Here is a 20,625-nt window from a genome sequence, read left to right as displayed (position 1 = left end):
CCCCTTTGAAACCTTTTTGTGATCATACAGCAACGTTCGAGTGTGTTATTGAACGTCCGGGGAGATTGAAACGCTCCCCCGCTGGTTTCTGAGCACTGCCATTTGGATGTCTGATTGGTTTCCATTCACCCTCCAGCTTGACAGTACAAACAAATCAGAGAGTGAAGTGATTGAATGGCTTGTTACCTAGGGATAATTGATAGCGCACACAGCCACACTGAAATGCTGAGCAGCGCTTGAAAGCATCTACTCGGCGGGAGGCCGCCTGGCTCATTAACTTAGGAAGACCAGCCTCTAAACAGAAGGTTGTGGGATTTATTTCATATGCCAGCCCCAGCACTGCCCCCAAATTGCATAGTGAACTACAAAGATTATTTTTAATGGTATAAACATATTAGGAACCATTTTACAGCAATCTTGGTTTTTTCCCCCCCCAATGGCCAACATGATGCACACCATAAGGGAGATGGTGCACACTGTTAAGGAGATGGTGGCCCCTCAGGAGGCAGACAGGATGCAAGCATGCAGCCCAGTGGTGGAACATCTGCTTGGCATGCAGAAGCTCCCAGGTTCAATCCCTGGCAGCATCTCCAGGTAGGGTTGAGAAGGTTCCCTTCCTGAAGCCTGGGGGAGTTGCTGCTGCCAGTCAGTGAAGGCAATGCTGAGCTAGATGGATCAGTGGTCTGACTCGGTGTATGGCAGCTTCCTATGTTCTCCCCTTTGGGACATTGCCAGCACAACTGGCTTCTGTCCTCACTGCCCTTTGGAGCCTGCAGTAGCCTTCATTGCCACAGGGCACACATCTCTGAAATGGTGCACATCATATCACTCACGGCTGTATTCCATTCCTTTTTAAGCTTCTACAGTACTTTATGATTATATATTTCGCTTTGTGCTCTTGCAAGCCACTTCGGATGGGCCACCTAACAGCGCAGCGGGGAAGCAACCTGCCTAGAGAGCAGGAGGGTGTTGGTTCGAATCCCCGCTGGTGTGTTTCCCAGAATATGGGGAAACACCTATCTCGGGCAGCAGTGATATAGGAAGGTGCTGAAAGGCATCATCTCACACTGCGCGGGAGGAGGCAATGGTCAACCCCTCCTGTATTCTACCAAGAAAACCACAGGGCTCTGTGGTCGCTGGGAGTTGACACTGACTCGATGGCACAACCTTTCCTTTTCCCTTTAAGCCACTTTGGAGTGCTTTAATGAGAAAGGCAAGACATCCGTGCTTTAGAATAAAATTAAACACATCCCTTAGGAGTGTGGTCTGTGTGTCCCTAAACTTTGCTTTCATGGCTGAAGCTAAAATATGTACTTACTGGCGTCTGAAAGCAGCAGAAAAGCTGGGTGAGGAACGGGTGGTTCCTTGCCAGGGCCAGGATCCGTTTCTCCGTCATGGTGCACTCCACATCATCGTCTTGGAGAATCACATCTTTCTTCAGCACTTTGATGGCATAAAGATAGCCTGTCTCTTTTGTTTTGGCCAACATCACCTAAACGCCACAGGAAGTGGTGGTCAGGAAAGGGGGATTTAGTCTTGGTAAGGTAAATAGTCATTACAGACCCTTTCCCTCTTCTCACAAACCATCATAGGAACATAGGAAGCTGCCATATACTGAGTCAGACCCTTGGTCCATCTAGCTCAGTATTGCCTACCCAAACTGGCAGAGGCTTCTAGAAGGCTGCAGGCAGGAATCTCTCTCAGCCCTCTCTTGGAGATGCCAGGGAGGGAACTTGAAACCTGCTCTTGGTGCCATCCCTTGAGGGAAATACAGGTGAAACTCGGAAAATTAGAATATCGTGCAAAAGTCCATTAATTTCAGTAATGCAAATTAAAAGGTGAAACTGATATATGAGACAGACACATTACATGCAAAGCGAGATAAGTCAAGCCTTAATTTGTTATAATTGTGATGATCATGGCGTACAGCTCATGAAAACCCCAAATCCACAATCCCAGAAAATTAGAATATTACATGGAACCAAGAAGACAAGGATTGAAGAATAGAACAATATCGGACCTCTGAAAAGTATACAGTGTACTGTGCTTGATTGGCCAGCAAACTCGCCCGACCTGACCCCATAGAGAATCTATGGGGCATTGCCAAGAGAAGGATGAGAGACATGAGACCAAACAATGCAGAATTGCTGAAGGCCGCTAATGAAGCATCCTGGTCTTCCATAATACCTCATCAGTGCCACAGGCTGATAGCATCCATGCCACGCCACATTGAGGCAGTAATTGCTGCAAAAGGGGCCCAAACCAAGTACTGAATACATATGCATGCTTATACTTTTCAGAGGTCCGATATTGTTCTATTCTTCAATCCTTGTCTTCTTGGTTCCATGTAATATTCTAATTTTCTGAGATTGTGGATTTGGGGTTTTCATGAGCTGTACGCCATGATCATCACAATTATAACAAATTAAGGCTTGACTTATCTCGCTTTGCATGTAATGCGTCTGTCTCATATATCAGTTTCACCTTTTAATTTGCATTACTGAAATTAATGGACTTTTGCACGATATTCTAATTTTCCGAGTTTCACCTGTATCTTCCAGTGCTCATACTTCTAGTCTCCCATTCATATGCAACCAGGGTAGACCCTGCTTAGCTAAGGGGACAAGTCATGCTTGCTACCACAAGACCAGCTCTCCTCCCTTTGAGACCAGCTCTCCTCCCTTTAAATAACATCAAATTCTGTTATTTAACATAGCTATTCTGTAAGGGTGGTTTCGAAATCGAATGAAGGAATGAAGGAATGAATGAATGAATAAATAAATGAATGAACGAAATAACATCCATTCACAATCCATGGTGGAACCAAGAAACAGAAGCTTTTATTCAGACCTCTAGCCAATGAGCTCTCCCTTGCTCTTTTTAAATTATTAGCTGTATTTGTTTGGTTTTTATTGAATTGTTTTTATCTTGTTGTTAACCACCCTGGGGTCTTAGGAGGAAGGTGGAATATAAATATAAATAAATAAATACAATCAGTGAACTTCGGAAGCTGAGGCTGTGAGGTTGTAAAACGGAAGCAGACAAGGAGTTCTAATCCAGGGGTTCCCAACTTTGGCTCCAGATGTTGGACTATAACTCCCATCATCCCCTGCCACAAAAGCCCCAGATACTGTAGCCTTGCCTCATAAGGAAGGAGCTACAGGCCCCTGATCATCTTTCTGGTTGCTCTCTTCGGCAGCTTTTCCAGTTCTACCATGTGCTTCTTAAGAAGCTGTAATCCCAATGTGGTCACACCACAGATTTGTATAAGTGCATTCTAATATTAGCATTTGTATTTTCAACCCCCTTCCTACCAATTTGGATTCTAAAGTATGGGTAACAGAAACCATGGTTTGGTTTGATGTCTGAATTGAGAGAGTATTGGGTAGCTCCTTAGATCCAGAAGTTCAGCCTTTATTAATTGGGACTCTCTTGCATTCCAGCCCATAAAATGTGTCAGGGATGCATGCCGATTCTTCAAATCACCCCAAGGATGCTCACCTTTCCAAAACTGCCCTTTCCTAGGACTCTGATGAATAGCAAGTCCTCAATCTTGAGCCTGCTTGCCGAAACTTCTGCCGCACTGTTGGCTTCTTTCACACTCTCTTTTTTCTGGCGCCTCAGTGTCGACCTTGAGATGACTTTCTGCAAAGGAAGAGGGGATGCTAAATATAAAAGGTTTGTTTGTTTTAGTCTGCGGAGTCCTCAAGAACGTGTAGACGACTTAAAAGCTGCCATACCTTCTCTCCCCCTGCTAAAAAGGTGCCTCTTTTAAAAGTGGTGATTCTCTTATTTTAAGCAAGGAGAGAGCTACTGGTCCCATCCAACCCCAGCACAGCATCCTTCCAGTGGCTGTTGCTGGTATCTAGTTTATGTTTCTTTTAGATGGTGAGCCCTTTGGGAACAGGGAACCATCTTTCTTTCTTACTTACTTACTTACTTACTTACTTACTTACTTACTTACTTATTTATTTATTTATTTATTATTTTTCTAGGTAAACCGCTTGGAAAACCTTTTGGTTGAAAATATTCGGTTGAAAACTTTTTGGTATATAAATATTCGTAATAGTATTCATGGTAGCGTTAGCTGTATATACAACTTTGGGGTTCAGAGGCAGGATGTCTCTGAATACCAATTTGCTGGGGAGCAAAAGCAGGAGAGAGGGCAAGCTTTCATCTCCTGCTTGTGAGCTTCCCCAAATCATCTGGTGGGCCACTGTGGAGAAAAGGATGCTGGACTAAATAGGCCTTGAAGCTATTCCCACGGTCCACAGAAATCGGGCTAAGGGAGCCTAGCCCGGTTTCCTCCCATAGTGAGAATCACCACTCATAGGTGAGCCCAGTGGTTACACGGTAGCTAGCCCGCCTAGGAACCCCTCCCTCTAAACCAGGTTAATGGAGTGAGTGCTCTGTTAACCTGGTTTTTCTGGTCATGAGACACTGCAGCGCGTCTCCATGCCATAGCAACTCACGAGGAGACCCCCGACTGGGAGGCTCCAACAAGCCTCCCAGCCTCAGGGTCTCCCCAGGATCCCTGCCGCCCCTACAGGCTCCGTGATAGAGCTGGTAGTCGTGTAGGTGGCCGATCACATGGGCTAAGCCCACTCTCCCCGCAGAACCCGATAAGGCTCTACAGACCGATCGTGTGTAGAGCCTCCTTTCCTTATCGATCAGGGCAGTTCTTATGGGTTGAAAAGTGATATATAAATATGTATAGCCAAAATGTTCTATTTAAGAGAACATCTTCTTGGTCATGATCCACACCACCCACTGAGATCATCTGGAGAGGTCCGTCTGCATTTGCCACTGGTTGGTCTGGTGGCCACTCAGGGACGGACCTTCTCCGCTGCTGCCCCGAGGCTTTGGAATGCGCTCCCTAGTGAAAGAAGAGCCTCCCCATCTCTGACAGCTTTTTCAAAGTCTTTAAAGACGCATCTGTTCACCCAGGCTTTTAATTAATATTGTTGTAATGGTTTTAATGCTGTTTTAAATTTAAAATTGTTGTAATGTTTTAAACTTTTTGTTTTTGGTTTACCTAAGGTTTTACTTTCTGTTTTTATTTTGTTGTAAACTGCCCAGAGAGGTAGGTTTTGGGCGGTATAGAAATATGTCAAATAAATAAATAATAAAACAAAACAACAACAAAGGACCATTGCTGATTCTATTCTATTCTATTCTATTCTATTTTTTATTTAGCATATTTGCATACCACTCAAAACTCATGTCTCTGGGCAATTTACAAGAAGACAACACAGATTTCAAACAAAGTCAAAACATTAAAACCATGATAAATTCTACAAATCTAATTAAAAACCTGGGTGAATAAATGCACCTTGAGGGTCCTTTTGAAAGCTGTCAGAAAAAGCGTAGGCTGCTTTTCAGTTCAGAAGAGTCCCCAAAGCAGAATGCAATCATAATTAAAAGTATAGTAAAAACAGCAAATAGGAAATCATCCCAGTCTAGACTGGGCCTGCCTGCAGGGGCGGTTTGCCTTTTTGTCTTCCCTCTCAGGGCAAAATAGCAGCTATGTGGGTCTGATCGGGTTCAGGTCCATAATGGGGGAAGGGTGAAAGGCAACCTTCCTCACTCCATGGTCCCAATTCAGACCACACACACTCATACCTGCCATTTATCGAGTTCAAAACAAGCCCACCAAGCCTAATAACAGGCATAATATAATGGGTTATATATTACAGAGACTCACCCCATTTGGAGAAATATTTCCAGGTTGCAGCCCCATACATGCCAGAGTCTTGGCCAGTTCTGCTGCATTCACCCCACAGTTGGGGGCTACATTAGCTTCACATCGTATATGCACATTAATTTTACACACTGAACAAATAAACAGAGAGAGAGAGAATCAGTCACATCCCAGGTTTGAACAATACCCAGCGTAGCACTGCAGTCAGTCTGACTGCCAGAAAGCAAATCTGAAACAACAATAGTTCCCTGTGGGAAATGAGAAGAAAACCTTTTAGGAAACTTTAATTGTCTGGTTTAGAACCAAAATTTGCATAGGAGCAGGGTGTCCTTATCTTTTTCCTCCATGGTGGGAAAGTATTATTTTATTTATTACATTTATATCTTGCTCTTCCAAGATGAGTTCAGTGATTGGATCTACTACAAATATTTATACACCGCTTATCAACAAAAGTTCTCAACTCAGTTTACACAGAAAAAAATACAACAATACATGTGTTAGGGAGGAGAGCTGGTCTTATGAGAGCAAGCATGAATTATCCCCTTTGCTAAGCAGGTTCTACCCTGGTTTGCATCTGAATGGGAGACTACACGTGGGAGCACTGTAAGCTATTCCCCTTAGGGGATTGAGCTGCTCTGGGAAGAGCATCTGAAAGTTCCAAGTTCCCTCCCTGGCATCTCCAAGATAGAGCTGAGAGAAATTTCTGCCTGCAACCTTGCAGAGGCTGCTGCCAGTCTGGGTGGACAATACTGAGCTGGATGGACCAAGGGTCTGTCTCAGTATATGGCAGCTTCTGATGTTCATATGGGGAATCCACACTATGAAGGAGAAGGTTGCATTATATTCTTAGCACCATCTGCTGTTAATTTGTGCCTGTCAGTGAAGCAATCATCTTTTATTCATGCTCTTTTAATTTCAACTTGAAAAAAGACCGTTGGTTTGTGGTTGTTTCACTAATTGCCAGCAGATGGTGCTAAGAATATAACACAACCTCGTTCTTCTTAGTGTGGATTCCATGTGCTTTGTGTGTGGGTTGTTGTTGTTTCTGGTGGTAATTTCAACAGACGTTAGGATATATCAGCATCTTGGAGAGTCAAAAGGTAGGGGTGGATAGTGGGGAGGGAGAGAGAGAGGGATGCAAAATGGCTGCATAGATCTTTAGGGTGCCTGTCCCTGGAGACTGGGAATCTGATGTGGGGTCCTGGATCAGCTGCCTTGTGGGAAGGTCTGCTGTTTGCCTTCACATACATGTTGCTTGTACATTTCTAAACAAAGCAAACTTACAAAGACACCATAAGTATCCAGTGTTCTCATCCAAAGGAAACCAAGCCCAAGACTGCCCAAGATGCTTTCCACCACTTGGGCTAGGGCAGTGTTCCATGTAAAAGGGATTCCCAGATGTTGTTGACTACAACTCATAAGAACAGCCCTGCTGGATCAGGCCCAAGGAGGCCCATCTAGTCCAGCATCCTGTTTCACACAATGGCCCACCAGATGCCTCTGGGAAGCCCACAGACAGGAGATGAAGGTATGCCCTCTCTCCTGCTGTTGCTCCCCTGCAACTGGTATTGAGAGGCATCGTGCCTCTGAGGCTGGAGGTGGCCCACAGCCACCAGACTAGTAGCCATTGATAGATCTGTCCTTCATGAATTTGTCTAAGCCCCGTTTAAAGCTATCCAAGCTAGTGGCCATCACCACATCCCGTGGCAAAGAATTCCACAGATTAATTATGCTCTCTGTGAAAAAGGACTTCCTTTTGTTGGTCCTAAATTACACGGCCTTCAGTTTAATGGGATGCCCCTAGGGTGACCCCTGGTTCTAGAGTTGTGTGTGTGAGAGAGAAATATCTCTCTGTCCACTCTCTCTACTCCAATTCTATACAAATCTGCCATGTCTCTCCATAGTCACCTCTTTTCCAAACTAAAAAGCCCCAGATGCCTCTTAGTCCAAGTCCGCCTGGCCTCATAAGGAAGGAGCTCCAGCCCCCTGATCATCTTGGGGGCCCATTTCTGCACCTTTTCCAGTTCGACAATGAAGCATGGGATGAAGAAGCGCTTCCTTTTGCCAGGAGTCAACACCTACTTGACGGCACAACTTTACTTTACTTGGTCAGTACTAAATTTCCCCTCCTTCAGTTTCATGGGAGGACTCCTGAAGTTCTAGTGCTGTGAGAGAGGGAGAAAAATCTCTCCCCCTCCACTCTCCGCATCCTGTATACTTTTATAAGGCCGCTATGGTGCCACCCCTTAGTCATCACATCATCACGAACTCCCACTCTCCCTAGCTGGAATGGCCTTTGGCTGGGGATTATGGGAACTGTATTCCACAATATCTGGGAGTCCCTGTTACCGGGAGCACTGAGTGTTCAACAAGACAATGCTAACAGAATAGGAAAGCGCTTGTTCCAACAAAGAGCCGGCAACCATCCAGCCAATTCTGTAAGAGGAGGCGCGCTGCCCCTTTACTGCAGGAGACTGAGGTGGGTGGGGTTGCTCTTCTGCTCACTTTTACACTGCAGGCCCTGCCGCATGATCCCCCAGAGCAAGGAGCCGCAGTGGTCGCAGAACGTTGGCACTTTATAATTATGGATCCTGAACTTGTGTGGGAGGTTGATTCCAAATCTCTGCTCGGAAATCTGGGGAGGAAAGAACAACGGAGGAAAGGCTGGTTACTGGAGGAGACCCAAATCAGCTAAAGACGCACACGGAGAGACGGGCAGAAGCAGAGGGGCTGAGTGACTGCACAACATAAGGCTTGGGGACTAGATCTGGCCGCGGAGATTTTTCTGCTGGCCCCCCAGGGGTGGCTGAACGCTCTGTGCAGCCTGCGGTGAGGTGCAGAATGCGGCCTTGCCCCACGGCCCTGGTGGGGCTCGGCCCCTTTCAGAATTAACCCTTCCAAACTTGGGAAGTGCATGAGGAAGAGGGAAGGCTGCTAGTAGACCCTTCTTCTCTCCTCATGCTGGGGTAACTCAGAATGGCTTTCCTTAACATCTAATCATTAATGTGGGTGTAATCATGAACGTGCTGAGCATTGACTTCGGCCCCCACACACCAAGACATGGTTGGTTCCAGCCCACCAGGGAATGTGAGTTGTGCATGCCTGCCTTAGACAAACCACTCCCTCTTAGCTTCATCTCCCCGTATCCATTTGCCTGGCAGGGTGGCTGTAAGGAGTACAGCAAGACAATACATGCGATGCGGTTTGTGCTTTTGAAAGAGCTATAAAATCCCTATTATTCTCTCACGTCCCCACCCCCCACCCCCACCCCCAGGGATTGGAGCACCACAGCTCCTAGTGATTTCCACAAAGAATGGGTGCAAAATTACTGCTAATATACTATTTCCAAAAGTTGTTACCCTCATGCACAGAAAACGGGAGTGCCTTTGAGTGACTGAGAGGTACCAGAAAACCCATGGTAACTGGCAGATATGTCCATGTTAAAAACATCTGAAGATAAAAACTCTAAGAAAACAAAAAGCTTCCCAAATTGATCCCATGTTAATCAAAGGGATAGAATGTTTGTGCTCAGAGTGCAGTTTAACAGAAAAGCTGGTGGGCGCATATAATGGAATGCTGTGGTGAGGAGAGGGGAAAGGGGGGCTTGAGTGGAACGAGCGGGGAAATTATCAGCTTGAAAAATACTCCATTATGGTCACAACCCCTTTTGCTTCTGAAGGGGAAAGCTGTATGAGAATCCGAAGAAAATGCTGAAACTCTGTGGCTCCCTCCCCAGTCGGGTAACCCTGTTCTGTTTTTGAGCAGGAAAGAGCCCGACACAGTTAATCTCTTGGTGTTATGAAGTTCTTCTCTCCCAGGTGCTGGTGAGCAAGCTTTGAGGGAATTTCCTCAAAACCCTTCAGCTTTATGGGAACACTTTAAATGTTCCAATAACCACAATAAATCTTAATAGAAGAAATGTGCCTTAACCCACTCTGTAGCAGTTCCACGAAACTGAAGAGCCCTGCTTCTTAACATTAACAATTGAGGTTTTAAGGCTGGATGCAAAGTGACTGAGCACTAGTCTCCCCTGCCCTCCAACCCACCCCCTCCAAAAACAAAACAAAACAAAACAAAATAAAATAACATAACATAAAATAAAAGGGACTCATGCTTTTGTTGCTAATTTTAGGGGGGGGGGTCCCCACCAAAACTCCCTGCACACAGAAACCAGCATGTCAGGAAGGCTAGTGGCTTCTCCCTGACACACAACCTTCCCACATCATGCAGGGAGCTTTTGACTTGGGGAAGCATCCAGTCCTTCTCTTGCCTTCCGAAGGTGTACGGTCATAAAAGAGCAGCTGTGCCGTGTTCTTCTGAACGCAACTTCGGCACTGATTAAGTTTGTGTTCCTGCCACCCGGATCAGTAGCTCCAATCAGGGCCGGTTCACTAAGCAGACCCAGGCAAATGCCCAGGGCACCAATTCCTGGGGGTGGTGGGTATAAACAGTGCCAGAATATACAGAGCACAACCCATTACTTCCGCTCCCTCTTGAATCGTACCCCAGAAGTCTTGCATGATGGGATAAGATTGTAAGATGTAATGCTGCACCCCACTCCCCAAAGAGCCTGCACACATTCTGCACCCCAAAGTACACCGTCTTCTTTGCACCCGGCCCCCAATAAACAGCTAGTCTCATAAGCTACACTCCCTCTCTTGAGGATGAATTGCCTGCCTCAGCATTCATTTCCAAAAAGAAATGGCTCCAGGTTGCGTTTCCAAAGCAACAGCAGCATCTTTTCATCTCTGGAGGGTTAGAGTTTCGCCCTTATAATAGACCGGGCCCGGGGGACTCTTTCCCACTGTATTCTCAAGCCAGCATGGGCTGGTCTTTCGCTGCTCATCTGAGTGAGCTGGGCATTCAGTCTGGCCAAAGAGAAGCCTGCACAACTCAAGTGAAAGCTGGGACTCTGTACTTCTTTGGGGTGGGGGCAAAATCAAACCCAAAGGTGCTAAAAACCTGAGGGCTTGCCCTGGTTCTGAAACAACAGAAAGCAGAAACCTAGAGCCCTGTGGAACCTGGAAGGCCAACCTTGCTACCCTCTGCATGCACTATAACTTGCCAACAGCAGAAAGCAGAAACCTAGAGCCCTGTGGAACCTGGAAGGCCAACCCTGCAACCCCCTGCATGCACTATAACCTGCCAACAGCAGAAACCTAGAGCCCTGTGGAACTTGGAAGGCCTACCCTGCTACCCTCTGCATGCACTGTAACGTGTGCCTTTAAAATCTGGGGCAGGGCAGTGTGGGGTGTCCTGAGAAGGAACTGCCTCCTGAAACCAAGCAGATGCCGCTGCTCCTGCCTGCTTTGCAGATCTGATGACTTGGCTTTGCAGAGACACCCAGTCAACACTCCACTGGCCGATTATATTGTGTGGAACACAGAAGCCAGTGGCCCGTTGGCATGCAGCCGGTGTTAAGCTGACCTGTGGATCTGAGCCAGCACAAGCACATTGGGGCTGAACAATGCCAGAGGAGGCCACTGAAGGGCCTCATGCAGGCCATGGAAAAGCAGGACACGGTGTGCCCAATTCAGTGCATGCCCAGATGGGAACATGCTCAGAAGATAAAAGGACATCCTTGACGTCCTTTCTTACAGAGTAAAACATTAAGCTGGCATAAAAATAAATTGAAGCGGGAAAGCTCCCTGCCTGATAAAATATTGGGAATAAAATCAAAGAAACAGCTGCCATGCTGACGAACAAAACACCGGAGCTATGTGAGAAGCAGCAGTGCTGCTGATGGATTCCACTAATGCAGCAGTGAAACAGCCTTCAGGGACATATTTAGCCCTCGGAGACATATTTTTGAGTGGCACGGGGAAGGGAAGGTCATAGAACAGTCCCATGCACACAAGCATCGGTACTGTGTTAGTCTGGCACTCAGCAGCAGCACTTGCTGTTAGGACCATAGGAAGCTGCCTTATACTGAGTCAGACCATTGGTCCATCTAGCTCAGTATTGTCTACACTGACTGGTAGCAAGGTTTCCAAACCTTGGAAACCTTCCCAAGGTTTCAGGCAGGAGTCTCTCCCAGTGTAACTTGGAGATGCTGCCAGGGATTGAACGTGGGAGTTTCTGTCTGCAAAGCATATGCTTTATCACTAAGCTTCGGTCCTATCCCCAACACATCATGGTTATCCTTCTAGAAACTGGGATTCAGGGAAAGTTCCATATAATTCTTTAACTCCTCAGACCTGATCACTGCCTCTCCTCAGATCTGGAGAACAATTATGTTTCTTAAGAATCTAATTTAGGAAAATAAAGTCCTCTTTATCAAAGGAACTTCATTAGAAAGATTTAGTACCTTGATCAATGGTTAAAGGTACCTTAGAGATGTGATTTCAAAATATGTCAGCAAAAGTCAATCTATTCTGGAGCCTGTATGGTGAACATTGATCTGGAAAACCCTAAGTACAAACGCCACACTCCTGCCACAGACTCAGTGGCAATCAAATCACTCTTCATTTCTGCTTCTGCTGATTCTTTTTTAGGGCATGATCACAAATACGTTGAGAAACAATTTGCAAATTAGGTTATGATTAGATTAGAAAGCACTTTGCTAAAGAGAAGCTATGTACATAAGATAGACAGATCTATGACAGATTTCAACATGACATTATTAACACTGGACATGGCTCAGGAGGTCTCTGAAGCAGAAAGCTAGCTACTTTTACATCTTAACTGATGAACAGTGCAGTGTGAATAAAAAGCCTGTACACTCTTGCACCAGATCAACATAGGACTACTTAAAAATCTCCTCTTATTACTTTGTATCCCACAGAACAACACTAACTGCATACATGCTTCAAAATGTGTCAAAGAATGTTACTTTAAAAGGGGCATTCACTTATATTATAGGGCTGCAACTGATAATTGAGACATTCCCAGATACGTAATTGTAACATTACCTTCTTGTCCACCTTGCTACTATTGTTCTGGCATGTGCAAGCGGTGACAATGAGATGGTGGCAACGCTTGTGCACAACACAAGTGCAAACTAGAAAACAGAAGAAAAACACAAATGGTTTACCAGAAGCCCTAAAAACTAAACAGAACAATAAGATGTGATATACCAGAATAATACTGAAGCTGAAAATACAGTTGATATATAACATGCACTTTAAGAACACATAAGACAGCCCTGCTGGATCAGGCCCAAGGCCCATCCAGTCCAGCATCCTGTTTCCCACAGTGGCTTACCAGATGCCCCTGAGAAGCCCACAGGCAAGAGCTGAGGGCATGTCCTCTCTCCTGCAGTGCTCCCCATAACTGGTATTTAGAGGCATCTTGCCTCTGAAGCTAGAGGGGGCCTCACTTTAGTAGCCATTGATAGACCTCTCCTCCATGAATTTCTCTAAGTGCCTTTTAAAGCCATCCAAGCTAGTGGCCATCACTACATCCCGTGACAAAGAATTCCATAGATTAACTATACGCTGTGTGAAAAAGTACTTCCTTTTGTCGGTCCTCAATTTCCTGGCCTTCAGTTTCATGGGATGACCCCTGATTCTAGTGTTGTGAGAGAGGGAGAAAAATTTATCTCTGTCTACTCTCTCTACTCCATGAATCTCTAGCATGTCTCCCCATAGTTGCCTCTTTTCCAAACTAAAAAGCCTCAAATGCTATAGCCTGGCATTCCTTATGGCATAAGGAAGATGCTACACCCACACCCAATCATCTTGGTTATCCTCTTTTGCATCTTTTCCAGTTATGGCTGGCTAGAACTGTGGATCATTGTCAGCATCTGTCCTGGGCGCTTTCCAGATTTCACGCTCAATAGCAGTAAAATGCTTCAGTTTGGGCAGATCTCATCAAAATTTAAATAAAGGCTGTTGCACAAAGCTACCAGCAGGGGGAGGAGTCTTGCAAACATGCCACAGCAGGAAAATACAGCTATTTTTTGTGCTACATATTATTATTATTATTTACACAGTCAGGCAGGTGTTATTGACTGGTTTGTTTTATCCAGACATCAAGTCCTTCCCAAGGACCTGGGATGGCTGAATAGTATTATCAATGTTGTTGCTGTTATTATTATAGATATCGTCGCAGAATATAGGCTGTTCCCAGTAAAGTTGCTTTTTGTAATTGGCTGATGGTGATTTCTGTGTCCCCTACTTGTTGACTTGTTCTTTCTTGTAGGCCTGCTTTGTTTCATTGGTGTTGAATAGTTTCTCGTTATTGACCATTTGAAGTGCATCTTCTTCACTGTCCCTTATATACTCTTCAAGGCCCCTTTTCTCCTCCTCTACTCTTTTCTCCTCCTTTTCTCTTTTCTCCTCCTTTTCTCTTTTCTCTTTTCTCCTCCTCTACTGTTTGATGGACTTGCAGCATTCCTCTTCCACCTGAGCTGCAAGGGAGGTATAGCCTATCGACATCACTGCGGGGGTGCAGAGCATGATTGATGGTCATGATTTTCCTGGTCTTACGATCTAGCGTCTCTAGCTCTGCCTGGGTCCAGTCTATTATTCCTGCAGTATATCTGATAACAGGTATAGCCCAGGTGTTTATGGCTTGTATGGTGTTCCCGCCATTAGTGATGTGCACGGTCCGGAGAAGTCCGGACCGGCACCGAAGGGGGGCCTTGTTTTAGGGCGGGGAGGGCTTGCTTAGCCCTCCCGCCTCCTTGCCCCCGCCAGCGCCCGTATTTAACAGTATAGGGGCGCTGGAAACCAGCCGCCCCCCCGCCGCGGCGGCGGCGAAATAACCCCCAAAGCCAGCCAGCCAGCCAGCCCTCCCTCCCAGCTAGCTGCCCGCCCGCCCACCCACCCGCTCGCTCACCCGCTCACTGGATAAGAAACGAGAGGAGCTCCGGCACAGAGCTCCTCTCGTTCGGAAGGCCTCCTGCAGAATGGCGGCTTGCGCGCGCGCGCATGCGCGCGCCGCAAAGCACGCCATTCTCCGGAGGCCCGGTCTACCCACCGGGAAAGGGCCGGGTAGACCGGGCCTCCGATCGCTGAGTAGACCGGGCCTCCAATCGCCGGAGGCCCGGTCTACCCAGCGATCGGAGGCCCGGTCTACCCGGCCCTTTCCCGGCGGGTAGACCGGGCCTCCGGAGAACGGCGTGCTTTGCAGCGCGCGCATGCGCGCGCGCGCAAGCCGCCATTCTGCAGGAGGCCTTCCGAACGAGAGGAGCTCTGTGCCGGAGCTCCTCTCGTTTCTTATCCAGTGAGCGGGTGAGCGAGCGGGTGGGTGGGTGGGCGGGCAGGCAGCTAGCTGGGAGGGAGGGAGGGCTGGCTGGCTGGCTTTGGGGGTTATTTCGCCGCGGCGGCGGCGGCGGGGGGGCGGCTGGTTTCCAGCGCCCCTATACTGTTAAATACGGGCGCTGGCGGGGGCAAGGAGGCGGGAGGGCTAAGCAAGCCCTCCCGCCCTTAAAGGCATACCCCCCACCCGGACCCGGACCAGGCAGGGCCGGACCGGTCCGGCAGTTCGGCCATTCTTTGGAATGGCCGCCGGACCGGTTCGGGCACACCGCTAACCGCCATTGAGTTTGGACTTGAGGATTTTTCTAACTCTCCAGTCTGATATATTTACTTCCAGTTTTTCTTTTAACTTCAGCGTGTGCAATGTTATCAGCCTGGAGAATGCCCAAGTATTTGTAAGTATTTGTTAAGTTTAATTTGTAAGTATTTGTTGTTGTTGTTGTTGTTAATAATAATAATAATAATAATAATAATAATAATTATTATTATTATTATTATTATTCAATTTCTATACCGCCTTTCCAAAAATGGCTCAGAGTGGTTTACATAGAGAAATAATAAATAAATAAGATGGATCCCTGTCCCCAAAGGGCTCACAGTCTAAAAAGAAACACAAGATAGGCATCAGCAACAGTCACTGGAGGTACTGTGCTGGGGGTGGAGAGGGCCAGTTACTCTCCCCCTGTGAAATAAAGAGAATCACCACATTAAATGGTGCCTCTTTGCCAAGTAAGCAGGGGATATATGCAACGTTATGGCACTGTATCACAGTGATTAAATCCTATACAAGACATCCAAAATGTGAACGGCAGCCTGCTGTCAGCGTAGGGACTGTGGTGTCACAACACAAGAAGTACGGAAGCACACTTAGCAGATACATCGTGACCCCATTGCAGGGTCTAACCTGGAAAGCGCCCTGGAGGATTTTAATGGAACCCAGAATCTAAGCACCGCATTGCTAGATCAGAGACCAAGGTTCATCTAATGCAGGGCTGCACAACTTTGGCCATTTGTTGGACTACAACTCCCAATCGTGGCCAATATTCAGGGATGATTGGAGTTGTAATCCGACACCTGCGAGAGGTCCCAAGTTGTACAGCCCTGATAAAGTGCATGATTCTGCTTCTAGCAGCAGCCAGTCAGATGTCTCTGGGAAGCCGAGATGCAGGGGAATAAACGCAACAGGCCTCTCCTCTTGTTCCCCACAAGCATCTGGCACTCAAAGGTATGCTGTGTCTGAACATGTCACGGAGCCTCCACTTAGGTATCTGTAGCTAATAGCGATGGAAAGATTTAGCTTCCATTAATCAGTCTAATTCTTTTTAAACCATCTGTTTGAGGGCCATCACCACTCCTTCTGGTAGGGAGTACCATAACCGAATTCCGAACAGAAGTGAGTCTGGCGGGGCTGCTTCAGAGTACAATGAAAGCTGCTTGATTTTCTACCACACCTTAGATTCTTGCTCTGCTGTTTTCTTGTCCCCTTTGGGGATCTTTTGAATTTAGTTGTAGGGATGATTTTGTAGGCCTTTATTGATATTGTAAGTCTGTAAAATGCGATGATATTTTTATGAATAATGGTCTACCAATATGTTTAAACAAATTAGTTGTGGAGTGCAACTTATGTGAATATTAAGAGAGATGCATGAGAATTACGATCTCCATCTAAAAACCACTTGGAGAACATAACCAGCGTGGGCACCATCGGGCACTGCTCTTGCCCAACTCCCCTCCCTTTCAGTGGCTCTTACACAGAGACAAGCACAACCCACTTGTAACATATAATTAAATGAGACTGGAACAGCACTGTACCTTGGCACTGGTATCCCTGCTTCCCAAATACTCCCCTGTCAAAAATAAAAGAGACACAACGTATGACTCAGAATCAGATTAAACAGCTAAAATCAGGTCAAGTTTGCACACGATGATCCTAGAACTACAAGCGATACGAGAGATCGTGGCAAAGTTCAATGCAGTTCAAAAACCTGAAGTGAGAGGCCGTCTCTTTCCATAGAGACCCACGTTGGCTTATCCCCAGAGTGCTCCAGATTCAGAGCAGATACACAGAACTGTGGCTTGTGAAACTTTTCCAAAGAGATGCAACAAGTGCATAGGCTTTTCTCAAAAAAAAGAAAAAGAAAAAGAAAAAAGGGTGTGTGCAAATGTATGTTTAAACTGGTCTTGGCACATTTTTCCTCCCTCTTGCTGAGCGGTTCTGACTTTTTAATTGTATGTAAGCTGCCAGGAGATATCAGGTGCAGTGTTCCCTCTAACAAAGATCCCCAGATGTTGTTGACTACAACTCCCAGAATCCCCAGCTGCAGTGGCCTTTGTTTGGGAATTATGGGAGTTGTGGTCAACAACATATTGGAATCCCTGTTAGAGGGACCACTGATCAGGTGGTTTATAACTATTTATTTATTTTACATATTTTTATACCACCCAAAACTTACATCTCTGGGCAGTTTACAAGATAAAAACAACATTAATACATTAGTTAAAAACAAAAACAAGAAATTTAAAACACAACAATTAAAAAAAAATTAAAACAATATCCTAAAACAACATTAAAAACAATCAAAACAGTATCAGTTAAAAGCCTGGGTGAACAGATGCGTCTTTAAAGACTTTTAAAAAATTGTCAGAGTTTATAGTGAGCCTCTTCTCACAAGCAGTGAGAAGGGCTCCAGAGCGGGCTGCAGGGAAGGCGGGTTAAACCTACCTTCCCTGCGGATGATCAATGTGGCATTGCTGGGCATGCTCCCTGCACGCCCAGACGATTCTCCATGCACCCAGGCAGCAGGGAAGGCTGGCAGCCTGGATGTAATAATAATAATAATTCAGTTTCAATTGTACCATCCTGGCCCCTGGAAAAACCATGATGCACTGCGCCATTGCACGGTGCATCATGGGGTTTCCCTCTCTGCTCTCTGGGTTCCCCACGGTCTGGCAGCTGCGGCTGCCAGGCGATTAAAAAAAACAGGGTTAAAGGAATGCTCGCTCCCTTCACCTCATTTTAATGGGTGGCTGCCGAGATCTTCCCGATCCTGGCAGTTCACACTTGTTCACACGTGTGTGCAAAACCGGGCTGGGCTCCCTTAGCCCGGTTTTGCACACCCGTGTGAATAGCCTCAAATAAATAAATTAGATAGAAGTAGAATCATTGAATTTTAGCGTTGGAAGGGACCCTGGAGGTCTTCCAGTCCAACCCACTGCTCAGGGCAGGAAACTGCGACAGCACCTCTGGCAGAAGGCCGGCCAGCCTCTCTTGGAAAACCCCCAGCAAAGAAGAGCCTGGCACTGCACAAGGCCCACTGTTCCACTTATTTATTCATTACGTGTGTATCGCATTCTTCAAACAGCTCCTCCAGTTAGGAATTGCCAATTAGGAACAATTTTAAAATGGGTTGAGAGACATCTGTTTTGTCCCGCCCCACTTTTATTTGACAGGTTATTCGTGTGAACGTTCAACCATCATTTTGTTTTGTTTTATGAAAGAAAACAACCAAGCTGCAAAACTGCGCTAGAGATGGGGGCAAGAATAGGTTTATGACATTGCGGGCACTAGCCAATCAGCAATGTACAGAATCTGCTTCCGCTGCAAAATGGCAGGACAGGTTTTCGTGGAGTTCAGCCCTGGAGAGCAATTGGTACAGATGTACACAACAAAGTGAGTCTGCCATCACAGCACCTTGACTGCACAAATTAGCACACACCCTGAACAGTTTTTCACCCAGATTCAAAACACATTGGGAATTCTACGCCCAGTACATTTGCATATGCCCACAGAGGTTAGTTGCCATCACAAACACTTTGGGTCAATCCAGTTTGCCACCACTGTTCTAAAACTTTATTGCATTTTTTAAGATCTACACCCATTCCCAGCTACATTGCTGGGAGGAGATCAGTTCTGATCACATAAAGCAGGGTTGTGCAACTTTGACGCTTCTGCAAATGCTGGGCTGCAACTTCCATCATCCCTCACTACTGGCCATTGTGGCGGGGGATGATGGCAATTGTAGTCCAACAACAGATGGAGGGCTAACGTTGTGCAGCCCAGACATAAACCACGGATTGTAACCGGTGACCAGCAGGCTAGCTCTGGCCTCCAAAGCAATTTTAGCTAGCTCTTGGTGGATCTCTCTTGCCGCCCTCACTCCCGGCCTCGGTCCATTTGTTACTGGAACAGACATCAGTGCATAAGCTGGCTGAGTCCATGCTCCAGCCTCATTGATGGAGTATTCTGTTAGCTTAATTAAAAAGGGAATGCAGAGAGCTGCGTGTTTTTATTGTAAAGCAAGGATAACTTTAGAAGCTTGCAGAACAGGAAACTTCATCCGTCAGCAGGATAACAGCCTGCAAATACAGAACCTGAATGCATCCTTCCAAGACATCCGGCAGGAATTGTGCAGCTGCCTACCAGGATGACTCTTTGCAAGCTTTGCAAGCACACAGGAGGCAGGGAGGAGGGAAGGTTGCCAGCAGCCTCCTCTCCTCTCCTCTCCTCATGCTTCTTGCAGACTGTGCAAGGAGTACGAGGAGAGGGACTCTTGCAGCGTCTGCAAGGGTCTTGGTCCCAGAGGGCTGCTCTGATGGCAATGGCAGGGTGGGGGGCATCTTACAGCCCCAATAACCTGCCGCCTGAGGCGACTGCATCACTGTGCCTCATGAAAGCACCACCCCTGAACAGGAGGCTGCTGACACTCACCAGGGGGGACTCAAGATGTGGCAGGGGCCATCAGCCCATGGCAAGCACTGCTGGCCATCCCACAGGCATGCCATAGGAGCATAGGAAGCTGCCATATGCCGAGTCAGACCATTGGTCCATCTAGCTCGGTATTGTCTACACATAGACTGGCACTATCTTCTTCAAGGTTGCAGGCAGGAGTCTCTCTCAGCTATATTTTGGAGAAGCCAGGGAGGGAACTCGGAACCTTATGCATGGAGGTACTCTTCCCAGAGCAGCCCCTATCCTAAGGGGAATATCTTACAGTGTTCACATGTGGTCTCCCATTCAAATGCAAACCCAGGAAGACCCTGCTTAGCAGAGGGGGAAAATCCACACTTGCTCCCACAAGACCAGCTCTCCCCCTACAGACTGCACCATATGCTTGTCCCTGCTTCTGCCATGCAATGCCTGTTGGGAATGCCTCCCACTCACTGCCGAGTGGCAACAGCCTCTTTTCTGCTAGCCCAGCTATCATGGTGTACTCTGCAAATCTTAGGATCCAACTGCACCTGTCCCATGATCTGATCTCCCAAAAGTAAAGATCTCTTTACTTTCATGTAAAGCAGCCCCAAGGGGCGTGGGTTGGATCAGGCCTGTGGGGAAGGGATGAGATTAACTCTTTCCCCCAGATGGATCCTAATCAACCACTAAAGTTGCTACTGATTGTGAAAGCAGGACGGAAAGGAAGGTGTGAGATCCATGTATGGCCCATACCTGCCTCTTTCCCCCTCTGGGGTTAGCAGCACAGGAGGAAGCGATTTAAGTGGCGAAAACATTTCGGGGGAGGAAATCTACTTCTCCGAGCCTCAGCTTCCATCCAAATTGGCTCTCCTCCAAAAGGCTGCTTTTTGTGAAAATGAAAATGTCCAGAGAGCCAAAGATGGGTTGTTGCCCCATGTAGCAGCAGCACTGCTAAGTGGAAAGGCAAAAAGAGGGGCTATTTCCAAGATGGGCCCAGTCAGCATAGGTTGTTAAGAACAGCCCTGCTGGAT

The 20,625-nt window shown here is 46.8% G+C and overlaps 1 protein-coding gene across 1 annotated transcript in view; it reads right to left on the bottom strand.

The window, feature by feature from the left end:
- Positions 1 to 20,625, bottom strand: part of PRKCH (protein kinase C eta) — a 173,204-nt gene that overhangs the window by 87,950 nt on the left and 64,629 nt on the right. The window contains exons 4-9 of the mRNA XM_053243651.1: positions 16,717 to 16,751; positions 12,613 to 12,701; positions 8,207 to 8,336; positions 5,705 to 5,832; positions 3,502 to 3,645; positions 1,319 to 1,492 (exon numbers count right to left, since the gene is read on the bottom strand). Of these exons, the coding sequence (XP_053099626.1) occupies positions 1,319 to 1,492; positions 3,502 to 3,645; positions 5,705 to 5,832; positions 8,207 to 8,336; positions 12,613 to 12,701; positions 16,717 to 16,751 (700 nt within the window). The remainder of the gene's footprint in view (positions 1 to 1,318; positions 1,493 to 3,501; positions 3,646 to 5,704; positions 5,833 to 8,206; positions 8,337 to 12,612; positions 12,702 to 16,716; positions 16,752 to 20,625) is intronic.

This window comes from Hemicordylus capensis, chromosome 1 (genome assembly GCF_027244095.1).
Source record: "Hemicordylus capensis ecotype Gifberg chromosome 1, rHemCap1.1.pri, whole genome shotgun sequence".
In the NCBI taxonomy this organism is placed as follows: domain Eukaryota; kingdom Metazoa; phylum Chordata; class Lepidosauria; order Squamata; family Cordylidae; genus Hemicordylus; species Hemicordylus capensis.
The sequence above is the reverse complement of the archived record's forward strand: the minus strand, read 5'-3'. Positions and strand labels throughout refer to the sequence as shown.